General features: G+C 42.8%; 1 protein-coding gene across 1 annotated transcript in view; it reads right to left on the reverse strand.

Annotated features, from left to right (window-relative positions):
- Window positions 1-15,164, reverse strand: part of SLC20A2 (solute carrier family 20 (phosphate transporter), member 2) — a 38,425-nt gene that overhangs the window by 9,422 nt on the left and 13,839 nt on the right. Inside the window, exons 5-8 of the mRNA XM_010022031.1 lie at window positions 14,093-14,189; window positions 12,062-12,178; window positions 11,150-11,353; window positions 9,167-9,755 (exon numbers count right to left, since the gene is read on the reverse strand). Coding sequence (XP_010020333.1) covers window positions 9,167-9,755; window positions 11,150-11,353; window positions 12,062-12,178; window positions 14,093-14,189 — 1,007 coding nt within the window. The remainder of the gene's footprint in view (window positions 1-9,166; window positions 9,756-11,149; window positions 11,354-12,061; window positions 12,179-14,092; window positions 14,190-15,164) is intronic.

The following is a 15,164-nucleotide window of genomic DNA, read 5'->3' on the forward strand; positions in this document are numbered from 1 at the left end:
ACTGTGCATTTGACTTGTTGAATTTTTGCATGAGTGAAAGGATGGTATACAAAAAGTCCTTAGTGCCTAAACGCAAGAATTATTTTACCTTCGAGGAAGAAGGAATTCTTGATTGAAGCATTTCTAACATTTTTAAGACGACCTGCAACTTCTTTGCCAGTGTTTTCAGGTGTGGATTAAATTATTTGCACATTTAAATGCCTTATTGTGCATAGAAAAAAAAAGGTAATTCACTGTACCTTCAACTGATAGATGCAGAAGGATGGATAAAGGCAACTAAAACATTGATCAGCTGAATAAAGGGAAAACCGATCATCCCTTCTTTTAGTGCTGTATGACATGGGACAACCTCCCTGTTGATAATAACAGGTACATTTGGAGCAAGCCCAGGCATTGATTCCTGACTGTTCTGAAGAGATTATGAATGGATATTTGTCAGTCCTAATGCAAATGGGAAGACAGAAAAGGCTTAACAAACTACAGCAGCAAACTATGCTCTTTTATACCAAAATCCAGTTTTAATTATTTGCAAATGCTATACCTCTGTGAATCAACTAAGCTTAATCCTAGAAGAAAAGGTTATTTTCTTATTTGCGGTAATGGAAAGCAAGACAAGGCAAAGCTCAGCTGCTTTATGCACAGTCTTAGAGAATCCGAGTGGCTGATGCTGCCCAACAGATCAGAAGAGATGACACTGATGCCCACAGAGGCAGCACTTCAGATACATTCCCTGTAGGAAAAGCAGAGGAGCACTGGATCCATATGTGCTTGGAAGGCGAAAGGCCAAATAACTGCATTTTCATTTGTGTGTATCTGCACTACTGGTTGCCTATACCAGAAAGACATTTCTCCTCTACCTGTAAATCAAGTTCAATGTGACTTAAACATTCAGCTTGCAAGGGCAATGGCATCTCCCAGCCCGAATACCTGCAAGTGGCTATCAACAGGCAACAGACTGGCAGTGGTGTGCAGGTGATCTACCACCATCATGGCTCTTCAGAGGGCTCCTTCAGCTTCTGGATTTGTTCAGTAGGTCCAGTCCTAGGAACATGTGTACCAATGGTGCCCTGTCCCACCACAAAACTGCCAAAAGCTCACAATGAATGCATTTGACTAATGAACTGCGAAGACTAGGATCTTGGTATTGTATACATCAGCTTCGAGGCATTACCACGAGCATGTACAATCGGCCACCCCTGGGACTAGGAAGAGTTCACTGATAGAAGACAAGAAGTCCCAACAGGAGACTAAGATAGAAACAACACAATAAAAAAAATAAAAAGATGATCATCTTACTGTCAGATAAGAGACTTTGCTTTGAGACCTTCTGCAGCTGAGTGACTAAGCAGATGAACCATGAGGATGCTGGCTAGACTGGGATGTGGCATTCACAGTATTTCCCACTGGTTCCATCTCATTTGACTGAAGACATGGCAAGCAGAAAGCGGACCTCCAATCTTCCATGCATTTGGCTAAGACTCATTCCTCAAGTCTATTTTCAAGAAGTGATTTTCTCTTACTCTCCCACGCAGCTCTTCTACTTGTCTTAACTAACTCTGCTTTGTGCTGGAGCTCCAAGTCTTATTCGTGGTAGTTTAGAGGGAGTAGAAAAAAGCCTGAGATGGCCACCTAGGGCTCTGAACCCCTATCCACATCTATCTGTATGTAAAACTGCCATTAGGTTCCTATGTAACTGAAGTGCTTTCGAGGATGTTACTGTATTATTTAGCTATTGGGTTTAAAAGCCAAGATAAGCTACTCCTGCCATGGCGCTACTTCAGTTTTGTACACCTACACATTTTCCCACTGAGCACAAGAATGGCCATCACAACTTAATTTCAGGATGTATTTATAAAACATTATGGCATCAGCAGCCTGACTCCTGAGTCCACCTGTCATGAAGTGTATTCTCCATGTCCAGTATTTTTCACCATCTCTGCTGGGCTCTGCCAGCCCCAGTTACTCACAGGGCACAGGACTTTGCAGCAGGGGTGGTGCGTGGGGGCTGTTTGCCTTCCCTGGAGGCACAGTACAGGATTAAATGCCATCTACAGTAATACTTGTACTTGCAGACGTGTGTCACGGTGGTTCAGTGAAGTGCTGCTGAGTGTTTCTGAAGTGCTGTCTGCCCCTCATGATGATTTCGCTAGCTCTCTCGACCAACGTGAATTGGCACAAGTTCTCTTTCTCTGCTTGCTTGTGCCAGCTGAGAATCTGTCCCACACCATTTATAAAGCTGTTGTGAAAGATAGCATTTGACAGTGAATCTGAACTATAAATAGAGTTGGCTTCTCCTCTTCCCTGTGAGACAGATAGTATTACCAACAAAAGAAAACCTCCCACATTCAGCTACATTTAGACAGGCTTAGAAATCAAAGTTTCCCATGCACACATACATGAGCAGAGATTTTTGGATACCCTTGGGTCATGAGTCCAGGCCCTTCTCTGGAGGAACAAGAACTACAACCATTTTGTTTTGGCCCAGTTTTTTAAGTAAAACGTAAGGTGGTTTTTTTGTCAGTAATGGAAGGATGCCATCAGCTGAGTGCCCTATCAACAAATTCTATCAAACGTGTCAATGTTTTACAAACTAGCAACATTGCTATTACCTCACTGCTTATTTCAGGGGAGTAGCGAGTTGCTCAGAAGGAAAAATCTAATTGTATTTGAATGTTATGCTCTGAATAAGCTTTATGTTATAACACGCAATCTACAGACTTCTTGATGACCATGCACTGATTCTCTGCTACCTGAAAAAGCAGGCTATGTATTAGCCACTTTTTCTAGTTGAGCGAAAGAAGCTGGAGACATACATTATCACTGATTAAAACTGAATGACAAGCAAAATAGCCATCCGAGACATCTATATTAGGCGTCAAATATTACAAATAAAATTACACAATCCCCAGTCATTTGACTATTTCCCAAACCAGGATTTCATAAACAAACTTTCCACTGGGAAAATAAGCGGGGTGAGGTTTCTGGATGTGCTGCAGTTACGCCCAGCGACATCACCCAGTTGAGTAAGGATGCAAGATAGATACGCCTGTCTGTACCAACAGGAAAAAAGATGTCCTAATCTCCAGAGCTCTCAGATTATTGAGAGAGATTCATCCTAGTTCCAACAATCAGACAGCTTTGCAATAGTGCGTATACCATAGCGCAATAACAGTGTGTCACAGCTGTGCCCTGTGAAATGCAAAGCTTTGTGTGCGTTAATGAGTCAGGAAGGCTATGTATTCTTTTTGCAGCTTATCGCTGCATACTGTAAATGCTGGCCCTGAAACCACAACTCCCTGGACCCTGGAGGGTTGGGTCCATCCTCCCCCTTGCCCACCAGCATCAGCCTTCCCCCAGCAAGCCCAGTCACAGGCTCTGCTCGCAGCAGGATGAGGAGGGATTCCTGCGTCCACCAGAGCCACCCCATTCCTTGCTGCTTCTCTCTGGCTTGCCTGCACGGCACAACAAAGACACCGTGTACCTGCACAGTAAGGACACAAGTGAAGATTCATATCTACTCAGGACACAGGCTGCAGTTTCAGGACAGACTGCTATTAAAAAGGGAAGAAATCAGATTTGAGGCTGCTCTCAGTAATTGTAATGCACAGATTAGCTTCCTAAATATTCTAAGTGATCTTGACTGCAGCTTTCAAGGAGGAAATAAGAAATACTCATTTTGTAATCCAGCCTTATTATAGCTCCTTTAGACTCCTTATTTAGCCAGGAGACTGATTCCCACTAAGCTCCCTGTGTGCAATAAGACACCAGCAATGTTCTGGCCCTTCCTTCCTTTAACCCCACTGCATTTAAAGGAAAAGGGGGAAAGATGAGTCCCACTGCTGTTTGTGTGCTCTGGCCTGTAACTCTAGTGGTCTGTAGGAGGCAAAAGGAGAAGTTTCCTTTCCCTGTATTTCGGGCAAGCAGGTTATTCCCTAGCTTCACTTGCATTGCTTTGCTCAACAGTTAATGCCCTTTCTGGCAGTAGTTCGGTTTCCCCCAAACCACTGAAAAAATGTGTAGAAATAGCTCCTAAATAGTTTTAAATCCTATCTTCAGTAATGTAGCCTATATCTCGTGAATGATGAGCCATTCTATGCCATAAATCTACCTGGCATTACCTGCACACTCTAACATGAATAACCCCTTTTTCCAACAATACTTAAGTATGAATAGGAAAGGGTTGTCCTGAAGTCCTCCACATGAAATTCAATCAGACCAGCCACATTCAAACAATTTATGCAGCAAAACTCAGCAAAACTGAGATCCCCTGCACAAGTGTAAAGCGTCTGCAAGCAGGTTTCTTCTCATTATAACAACTAAACCTCAATACCACCTGCCCCTTGGCATGCATGGACATGGGTGGGTGGGTGGCAATGGTCTGTGGTCACCCTGTTCAGGTAAAGCATCATGGATCCTGCCACCACTGTGGTAATAAACCAACCTTCCTCCACAGCTAGACACAAGCCAGGGCACATGGCTTCTTCTGATGGGGTTTCTCCTGCGATAGCAGGAATAACGGCCTGAGACAGAGAGGGCAGGTAGGAAGAGACAGAAGATGCTACCCATTTATAGAAGAAATCTGAACGAGAAAAGACTAAACACATGCACAGACGGGTGTGTAGGAACATGAGATTTTTCCACAGCATAAACAGCAGATTTTAATCAGCAAAACTCATGCAGAACTACAGTATCTTTCTGTGGGTCAACCTGCTCCAATTGTAAGAATTCAAGGAACAACGAGCTCCAGAGAATGCTTGAGTCTACAAAAGCATCTTCTCATTTGCTTGGATGGGCTGTGGAGCCAACACACAGTTTGCTCATAGCTTTCTCATTCCCAACCCAGTAGCAAAGCAGCCACAGCCACTGTTGTGCTGAGCACAGGAGATAGCTATCGGTTTAGCAGTCATCTCTAGACGCTTCCAAAACAGCCTGCCCACCTCCCATTGTCTTCAGGAACTAGTTAATCCAGACATACTTCCAGACTTCCAAACACAGCATAAACCCTACAACTACAGCGACTCTCCCACTACCTGCTTTTATAGAGGTAGGATGCTGTGGCTGCAGCACTGAGCTCCAGATCATCACTATTCCTGCTATATTTACAGAAAATAAGCTCAGTCCAACTCAACCATAGGTGCATATAATCCCTGCTGGCCAACAAAGCCCAGCATCCTGGCTCTGAGCAAGCATTTAGGAAGCTGGCAGTCCTCCTTGTGTCACGCTCCTGGCCCGCATCTTTTTTTCCATCCTGCCCTTTTTATTCTCCTGCTGCCCTTGCAATGACCCAACGTGCTCCCTTTGTGCTCGGGTGCTGAGCCAGTGGGACCTGCTCACTCAGCGCCGCTAATTAAGTTCAACAACAATTTTTTTTCAGCAGTTCTGTCCCAACACATTTAGTTGGGATTTTAAACTCTTTAGATTTCATTGAGCCCATGTGCACGATGGTGTCACAAGGCTCTCGGCCCGGCTCAGTTAGTCCCAGCCCTGGAAAGGCTCCAGCATCCTTGACACAGCGAATATAAGCTCTGCGGCAGGGGGGCAGGAGGAGATGGTCTGAACAAAACAGTCACCCAAACAAGGAGTTACCATGACTCCTTGTTTCTTTTAATGCACAACTGCCCCAGCCAGGATCCCTGCTGATGTCAGCCCAAACACGAGCCCTGACTGCTACAAACATTAGCTCCTACAACAAACATGGCTGGTATCAGGATGCTGAAAACCATGACCTTGGAACAAAGTGGGGTCTAGCTACCCTTATTATGAGTTAGCTCTGCAGACAAAGGCAAAATACTAATTTAGCTCTTCCAGGTCCAGGAATAAAGCCTTGACAATGAAACACAGTTGATTTCCATTTGATTTTTTTTCCCCCCACTTAAAGTGCTGTCCAACACTTCTGCTCCATTAAGTGTTTCTGAGTTGCATCATGTTTCAGTCCATACTATATGTCTCATGCTTAAATATGCTCTAAAACAGGTCAATCATTTAACTACCTGCAATTTTTAATTTTTATATTAGCTCTTAATATTCTCTTTGCTCCTCTTATCTGCTCCTGTCCCTTCAAGGAATACCAGCAAACAGCCTGGTGGAAAACAGAAAGCATGAGACAAGAATGAGTTTCTGGATGTGGAAGGAAAATGTAGGAAACAAGCCCAAAGAAAAAGATGTGGCCAATGGAGGTGCCCTAAATATACGAATGAGGAGTTTAAAACCAAATGCAGAGGAAAGAGGGATTTTAATGACAGGATTCAAGGCTGAGAGAAAAAAAGGAAGCAGCTTGACAGCAGCACCTAAAATGAGAAGGAAATTGAACGAAGGAGGGACATGCAAAGATAGCAGCTTCAGGGGAAGACGGATTGCAAAGGCTTGCTTTCTTACAGAAATGTGGACAGAAAGGCATGCTACTAGGTAGGTTCTACCACACTATTTTTAAAACAGCTCGCTGCCTTTCAGGTTCTGCAGATCCTTATGCAATATGTGGAGGAGCCAAAAGCCCAGTAAGAAGTCTTCTGCTCTCCTAGACAAAGACTGGCAAAACGCCTCTGCTACATAATCCACAGGATAGAAATCTGCATTCACAGAGTGTTCTATCTACTCAACCTTTCTGGCATATATAAGGGTCTTTAATTCTTATTGCTGGAACTTAGTACAACTGTAAGGATAGGTTCCTATCCAGTCCTAATCCATGAGCATCTTGCGTTTCTACCAGCTTTAACAAAACAGAACTATCTTGTTCTTTGTTTCTGTAATTATATGAATTCAGCTTAAGAAGAGATTTTGGTATAAAAGCATTTAATAAAAATGCATACTTCATGGCAAATTTGGTAGGAGCACTGACCGAAGTAGAGATCTCCAGTACACTAAAAAATACGAACTTTCAGAAAAGGATATTGCCAAGGCAACAAGCCAGTCCAAATGCAGAATTCTAGGGGAATTAGGCTTTAAGATGCAACAAAGCATGAAGTCTAAACATTGTCTTTCATCCTGGCTAGCTCTTATCAACAAAAAATTTGACTTCTGAACTGACTGCATCCTTACAGATCTCTTCTGACAAATTCTGCTACCCTTGCCTCTTACAGTGAACGCAAGTGATGTTTGCATAAACGTGTGAGTCCTTGAGGAGTATGTACAGACATCACCTACAGGGAATAAAGGAGCAGGCTGTGAACTTTGGCATAGGCTGTGAACTTTGTGTAATGGTATTTCCGAGGGTACATTACAAGAAATACCAGCAGTATTTGTCCTTATTCCTATGTTCCCTTGGCACTTGAGGCTGGCCTCGCAGAGCATGGGTACAGGCTTCCACGGGTCTTTGCTCTTGCCTGGTATGATACCTGGTAGATCCCTGCAGATACAAAGGGAGTAACAACAATGGCAAGGCCAAGAAGGCTCTTCAGAAAGTCCTCTTCCAAATTCCCAGGACGCTGGATGGACAGGGATGGGAAAAGACACGTTTGTAAGTGGTTTTGAGATAAGCTGTGAGTTACATTGCATGGCTAACAAGTGAGGAGCGATAACTGTTCTCCTTACTGAGTCAGACAGCATTTGCCCAGATGCCTGCGGAAGGCTATGAAAGTTATGAACACTGCAAAGCCTCACTGCAAATGCTGAAACAAATACACTCAGGGCACAGCTAACACAGCAAGGGTTCAGTGGGAAGGGGACTCAGTACGGCCCCAGCTACAACCCAAACAAGGACCACTGCTTTGACAAGCAGCTTCTCATGGGGCCTTATCACAATACAGGAAACAGTGCCTAGTAAATACCACGTGGATCATTCCAGGCCTAGGGAAAAGGCAGTCCAGCCAAGTCCTAAAGGAAAAATATGCAGTTCCCAGGGACAGAGCAAGAACACCCAAACTGCTCTTCAGCCACATGCCACCAAGATGGCAAGGTGCAGTAGGGCCCTGCAGATGCAGCGATGTTACAAGCAGATGAGCAATGAGAGTGCAGACAAGGAAGGTATAAAATGCTCCATCCTTGGCATACATCCTATGTTCTTCAGTCAGAAGTCTGTCCTTTGTGGAATAAAACAGAGCTAAGCCTTCAAAAGAGAAAGAGGTTTGGAAATGAGTGATTGAAGAGTCACTACTTCACCAGGGTCTGACCAGATGATGGAGGACAAAGAGGGCAGATAAACATCTCTGAGACCAACTTCAAGATTCTGTCAGCTGCCTGAGTCAATATGAACATGTGATAAAGACTCCAGAAGGATGATCCTTTTCCTCTATTCCTGGGAAATGATGTTAATGCCTTGTGAGTTAAGGACAGACACGCTTAAGCCAAATGACGGAAGGGTGAACTCATTGGCTTCTTCCAAACTGAAGGAGCAACGCAGTGGCAATAGTGGCTCTGGATAAAACTCTTGCTGGGCAGCACTGCATGCCAGAACTATGCTGGGAGATGGAAGGCTTCTTAAACAAGCACTGGGAGATGAACCATAGCCCATGTCCCCTCTCTGCATGGGGCATAGGAATGTGCCTCAGGGGTAACTCCGTTTATTTTGGTAAGAGAGGTGTGGCACTGGAGAACTTGCACGGGCAGTTTCTGAACTTCAGTAGGATTTTGATGTTAAGGCTTGTTAGATTTTCTGGGCTATTTAGTAATACACTGCCTCACACAGCCCTAGACCCCTGGAAAACTCAAAAAGATTCAGCAAAGGGAAGTCTTTAAGGGCTGCAGCAATCAAAATAAAGACATTCTTCACACACCTCTTTTCACAATATGATAAGATGTGAAAGTTCTCTAATAACAAGAGCAGTCTAAACCTCTCATTTGCTGATGGTCTCTGATCTTGCAGTTAAAAAAGGCTGCAAAGTCTGCAGGACTGGGACTGTCCTGTTTGTTTTTACAGTGGTTGGCATGCCAGGGGGAGTCTCAATGCCTCAAAGCTTATCAAAATTAAACCCGAATTAAACTAATTACTGCACAATTATTTAGCAGTGAATAAAAAAAGATGTTAACATTGAGAAGAAAATAAGCCTATGACTGAGCAGCCCAATTTCTGGAAAGCACCAGAGGCATCAGTGTCACATGCTTTGCGAAACACAGCCCTGATGATCATCCGCCTGCAGATATGAACAGACTTTCCTATCTACCAAGCCAAGCAAACCTTGCTCCAAGCACTTGAACTGTAAAATCGATGGTTTGTGAGATCTCTTCCTCTTACCTGACATCGTTACCTCCATGGGCAAAGGATCCAAAGCAGGCTGTTAAGATTTGGAGGAAGTGGAAAAGTAGGTGGACCTGAGACGTGTCTTTCTCTTCCTTATCCTCTTCCACGGGATCAACTGGAGGACGGTTAGGATCTGCAAGTTCAGAGGCCAACTTCATTTCTACCCCACCTTCCTCCGCCTCGATCTCTGCCTCGGCCACTGCATTGCAATAGCTGGAGTAGCTGTCATAGCGGACTCGCTTCTTGGAGTAGGAAACAGTGTCTCCCACTAATTTCTCACTGTCCTCTGGAGTTGAAGTATCTGCTGCCTTAAAGGAGGAATGCACGGGCATGCCACAGATAGCAGCTGTGTAACACGTGTAACTGTTGTTGCGGCGTAACAGTTTGTAGTTGTTTTCTTGAGCAGGCCTCTCGTCGGTGGCCCTGTCCAGGTGTATTTTGTGGAGCAAGTCTTTGTATAAACCTGAGTCCTTGTGCACAGTGTGATAAACATGGCCATCGCTCCTCACCTGGCCATCAAAGCTGAAGGTGCCATTGGAAACAGGTGATTTCACCGAGGTGTGCGTCATCGAAAATGCCCTTCCTAAAAAGACAGAGATCTGGAGTTTTTATTTCTATGAAACGCAGTGCAGAAACCCCCTCCCTCCCAATTCATGAGACAATAAAAAGGCAGAAATCCAAGAATGCTGGACAGAAAAGATCAACTTGCAATAGATCACATTCAGTTCACTGCAAAATAAACTCTCTCCTCTTCTGTGCGAAAAGAGCATTGTACCACTGTTGGGTCTCCCCCAGACAGGCTGTATGACCTCCAGCAAGTCACTGAGGATCAGCTATTCAAAGGTGATGCTTGCAGGTTAAATCCTCAGGTTCTTTGAAAAAGTGATTTCTATACATTTCTTTTCTTGTAAAAGAAGCTCTACTTTTTCTGAAGTTTTGAACTGAATAGGCATAATAAGGATTTCTGGAAAGGTGTTTTACTGTAATTTCACACTGAGTATGAGGTTACTTTTCAAAAGGAACTGTGTTTAAGAGACATTTACATAACTTAAAAATATTTTAAAAAGGAAAGAAAGTTAATGTGCTGCAGAAACATTTCCTTGGCTATTCCAACATTCTGTATATCTTGTTTCTATGAACTTGATGGTAGTTATTTCCACTGTATACATTTAACATTAGCATACACTGTAGGACACATGTCACAGCTAAGGCAGTATTTCTGAAGAAACTATCTGTTTCATTTCCTTACTTCCCGGATTTCCACTGTGCAACATACAGAATTGGTTTTAGCTATGTTTAAATTGGAAGCATGTGTCATGGCTTTGTGTCATGACTTACTTGATTTTGTAAGCATCAGTTGAATATGTTAGGCATTTATTAACCAAATTACAGGGCTGTGCAGATGTTAGCAAAGCAATATCAAAGTCAGCAGACCACTAAGTGTGGGGGTGTGCGATCCCACCGCACAAGAGAACAAAAAGAACTTTATGCAGACAAGCCTGCTCCTTATAAATATACGTTCAGAAAACAATGTGTGAGATTTTTCTAGTGGAAATACTCCAAATGGTCATACATTTATCAGCTAAAGCCCAAATCTTTTTGTCTCCTGTGGCAGCATGCTAATCATCTTTATGCTGAATTTAACCTTCATACATCAGCAATTTCTGTTCTCTGTGTTTTTCCACTGCTTAAAAGGATGGAAACACCATTCAGGGTACAAAGTAAAGCAAGAAGGAAAGTAATTTTTGTTTTCAGCAATTTCTACAATTGAAGTACAGCGAACAAAATATAATTGTTTTCAAGTCCTTTCTAGAAAACATCACTTGTAACTGAGCCTCTTTCCCAACAAGTGCTGATGAGGGATTTCAGCTGGAAATCCTAAACACTAACTTACCATTTGCAACAGGGACCTAGTTGCAGTTAAGCGCTATCAAAACAGGGAGAATATAAACCCTCTGTGTTGCCTTAATTTCTTACCGTATGGTACACGTGGATGGTTTCCATTTGCAATAGTATCTGATGCCCCAGCAGCTTCTGTTACTGAGCCAGTAAGAGGAACTGTGCTCTCGTCAGATGCTTTGGCACCAGGAAGCTCTTTAAAGACTGGTGTTTCTTCATCTTGAATCTTATCAAGACTTTCATCTGATATCCTTGACAGTGCAGCATCTTTCTTTAACCGGCCTAAGGAAATAACAGTACTGTAATTTTAAACCAAATCTATCTGTCTAGCTGCTTATGTTACCACTATTTGCACCAACAGCATAGATCAACATGGATACAATAACCTGGCTCTGTTTCACGCACATTCTTCATTTATTTCTAATGCTTATCTTTAAATTTGTCTGAAAAAATTCTAACGCATCTTTGTAACTTCCTACAAAATCGGCCAAAGTTGATAACTGAAATAAAACACTGAGCTGCTCATTTATTAATGAAATCTGAAACTTCTCTCTACGTTTTAAACACTGCATTTGTTGAATAGCAAAGAAAACAAGGAAAACACTTTAAGTTAAAAGCTGTGACCAGCCAAGCTCACTGTAAAGTTAAAGAAGTCACCTAAAGATAGTAATTCTTGCAGATTTTCCCTCTTTAACATTTCCTTAATAAAATATGAAAAATTGATTACATTCCAGGATTTATTATCCTGTTTCTGCTGAGGTCCAGAAGGAGTGAGCACTGCAATGGATCCTAAACAAACCTAACAAGGTTTTGGATTTCTACCACTGCAGGCATTTAAGAGCAGGTTACACAAATACATGAGGCATAGCTTAAGCACATTCTGCCTGTGGGTGGGGACCGGACTAGGTGACCTCTCAAGGGCGCTTCCAGCTCTGCAATGAAACTTCTCATGATTTTACATCACCCGCATTTCATGGAGCAACTACTTACTTTCTATTTTTCTCTTCATCCAGGGGCACACAAAAATCCAGACTAAGACAGCAAATACTAAGGATACACCGACTGATATTAGAGCAATGGCCCACATTGGCAATATCAATCCCAGCACTGTGAAGACAAAGAAAGAAAACCCAAGCAAACCGTAAATTAACATGACTTAATTATCTCAGGCAATGGAAGAGCAGTCTGTTGCAGAAAAACCTGTGTTCACAATGTACTCAAAATCAAAATGAATGAGCCAATCATTTTTAACATACATATCAGTCAGTGCAGTATTTAAAGGTATAATTGACATCACAGACATTTACAGGCTTAGTCTTTTAATTCTGTTACCCCACTGTGTCCTTATTTCCAAAGAAGGCAGGGGAAAAACTCACACATCAGGGCTGCTAAAACAAGTCTGCAGTGATTTTACAAGTCTGCAGTGATTTTATTCGCTAATGCAAGTTAGACCATGTTGCCCATTAGGGTAAGTATTTACCTGACCTTTGCTCTGGTCAAAAAGCCTGATGCTTAGCTTAGTCTAAGCCATGATTTGCTTATGATAATAGCTAAATGTAGCACTTGAGAGCTCAGGTTTCAGTCCTGCAATGCGCAATCACGTCAGTAACTCGTGTTCCTGTAAGTCCCCCAATAGAGCTCCTTGTGCTCACTCAATGAAGTTATCAGACCCTTAATGAAGAAAGAGCTTGGACCATGATCTTTCAAACCTATTTATGCATGCTGGTCTTGAAACCTATGTGATTAATTCATCCTTGTGAGTAAATGTTGCCACGACAGGGGCCTTTAAGAGTAAATATGTATTTCCCAAGTATCAAAAACAGAGTCCCACATTTTTATTCATGCACTTTAGAGACTGCTAAGCTGAAACAGAAGGGACGTTAAGATTCTTATTTCATTTATTTTGCTTAATGAGTCACTGCAGAGTGCTTGACCTACTTCTACACTACAAATAATGAGGAAATGTTGGTTATACAGCTGATTTACTGTGAGACATCTTGGATACATAGCCAATTAGACTTAAGAAAAAGGAATAGTTGAGTTAGGTTACCCTCAATTTGGGAACTTCTCAAGCTTGTTACTAATTTCAGTAATGCTATGAAGTAGAGTCTACTGACTGCGTTTATTGAGTAGTACCTCCTTGTGTGTCAAGTTTTAGAGAAAATGAATTTCTATTCAAAAAAGGTCACTTTCTAAGTCTGCTTTCTTTAATTCAGGGACATGTCCAGGAGTCTTTCTCGAATCTAAAGATAACGTTTAATGACCAGAGTCTTCCATAAAGTAGTCAAGGTCACTGAACACCTTTTTTCTGAACTCTTTTGCTGCAAGTGCATGTTTAAATGTAAACTGCTTAAGTTAAATATAAACATATAAATACAAATATACAAACATAAATGTGTAAATATAAACACATAAACATAAATACAAGTTCAAATATAAACACAAACATAAGTAAACACAAGCATAAATAAACACAAACATAAACACAAACACAAACAAACACAAACATATAAATGCACATAAATTACAGAAACATACAAAATAAGTCCTGAAAATGACACGTATCATTTCTTTCTACTGAGTTGCAATGAAAACACAGCACCCAAGAAAAAAGATGCATTTAGTGCAGAAACAGGCTTATGGCTTCTTATCGTTTAAGGGAAATAAAGAAGTAAATTTAATTAATCAGCTCCATGGTAGATCTGCCAGAACAGTGACTCTGCTGATTTCAGTGTGCTCAGATTCACAAAACTTAAGCTGGCAGCTCAGTATTTTCTGTTCCTCTAAAGAGGGATTTTTTATTGTCGCTGTGCTCTCCCCCACTAACTGGAGTGATCAGGAGGAAGTCACAAAAACACGTGCACAGATAGAATCATGTGCAGAGGTGTATGATTTGCTTTTGCGTTTGTTAACTCCTAACATAGGAGATAACCATACAGTGTTGACAGCTACCTGACAGCACGCTGGCAGAGCATCATTAGACACTATGGGAAGCCTCTCTCCCATGGACGGCTTACTCACCTGGTGCCCCCGTGTACATGATGGAAAACACATTAATAGCTATGGTAGCAGCATAAAACACTGGAAGTGCGCGGAGACCATTGGGCACAGGGTCTTCCTGCATAGAAATTGTGGAGAGAGAAAAAAAGGAAATATTTGCATGATTTTCCACCGGATTAATGTCAGCATGAACCACCATGAGGAAAACACGTGCTTTTGAGTCAGTGCCAGTTAGGTGGAGCTCTTGGGTGGATGGTGAGCAAAGGATGGCGACCTGTCTGGTTACACCCAAATCCACAGTGCTGGTCCTGGCAAACACTAGCATCTTGGCTTGACACTGTTAATGGGAACCAGGAAAAGAGGTTGTACCATCAGGTCAGCTGCAGACCTGCTGGGTGATCTGGGAACAGGCTTCTTTCTGGGAGTGTTTTCTTACCTATCCCGTCTCCAAGATGAGGAGTCCCTTTCACTTGGCGCAACTGAAGGGTGCCCAGCAGGACAGGGCTTTGACATTTTTGGCTTGGCTACAAGCCTCAGTGCAACGCGCCCATCACAAAAACTTATTCCTAACGTCTCAGTTTCGACTGAGACAGTCTGACATCTCCCACCAGCTAACAGAGATCTCCAAAATATTAATTGTCTGGCTGTACTGAACAGGTAGCATACATAAAGTGAGCATCCAGTGTTTAGTACACTGCTGCGCCTGCTGCCCGCTGTGGTGTCGTGCCCTCGGCGCTCACAAGGAAAGGCTCAGCTGATGGCGCAGCGGAAATGCACCGTGTGAGCCATGGAAAAAAGCCTTTGTGAGGAGACTGCTTTGGCCTTTTGAGTGGCTCCGCGTGTTTGCAAAGAGCCTGGCGAAGCTAAGGGCTGGCTAACGTGGTTTTGTTTCTTGCTGCCACGAGCTACTAGAAGGAGCCAAGAGAAGGCTGCAGCCACCCTGCACCATGCCCTAAGCGTGGTGCAGCACCGGTTGTATCTACAGGGCCAGCTGGTATTCACAGACACCCCCAAGAAGGGCACAAGCCCCTACACCAGGCCATGGTCTCACAAGCTAAAAAGCTGCTCTTTTTTTATGCACGCATACAGCACA

This window comes from Nestor notabilis, unplaced genomic scaffold, assembly GCF_000696875.1.
Source record: "Nestor notabilis isolate BGI_N333 unplaced genomic scaffold, ASM69687v1 scaffold12060, whole genome shotgun sequence".
Taxonomy (NCBI): domain Eukaryota; kingdom Metazoa; phylum Chordata; class Aves; order Psittaciformes; family Psittacidae; genus Nestor; species Nestor notabilis.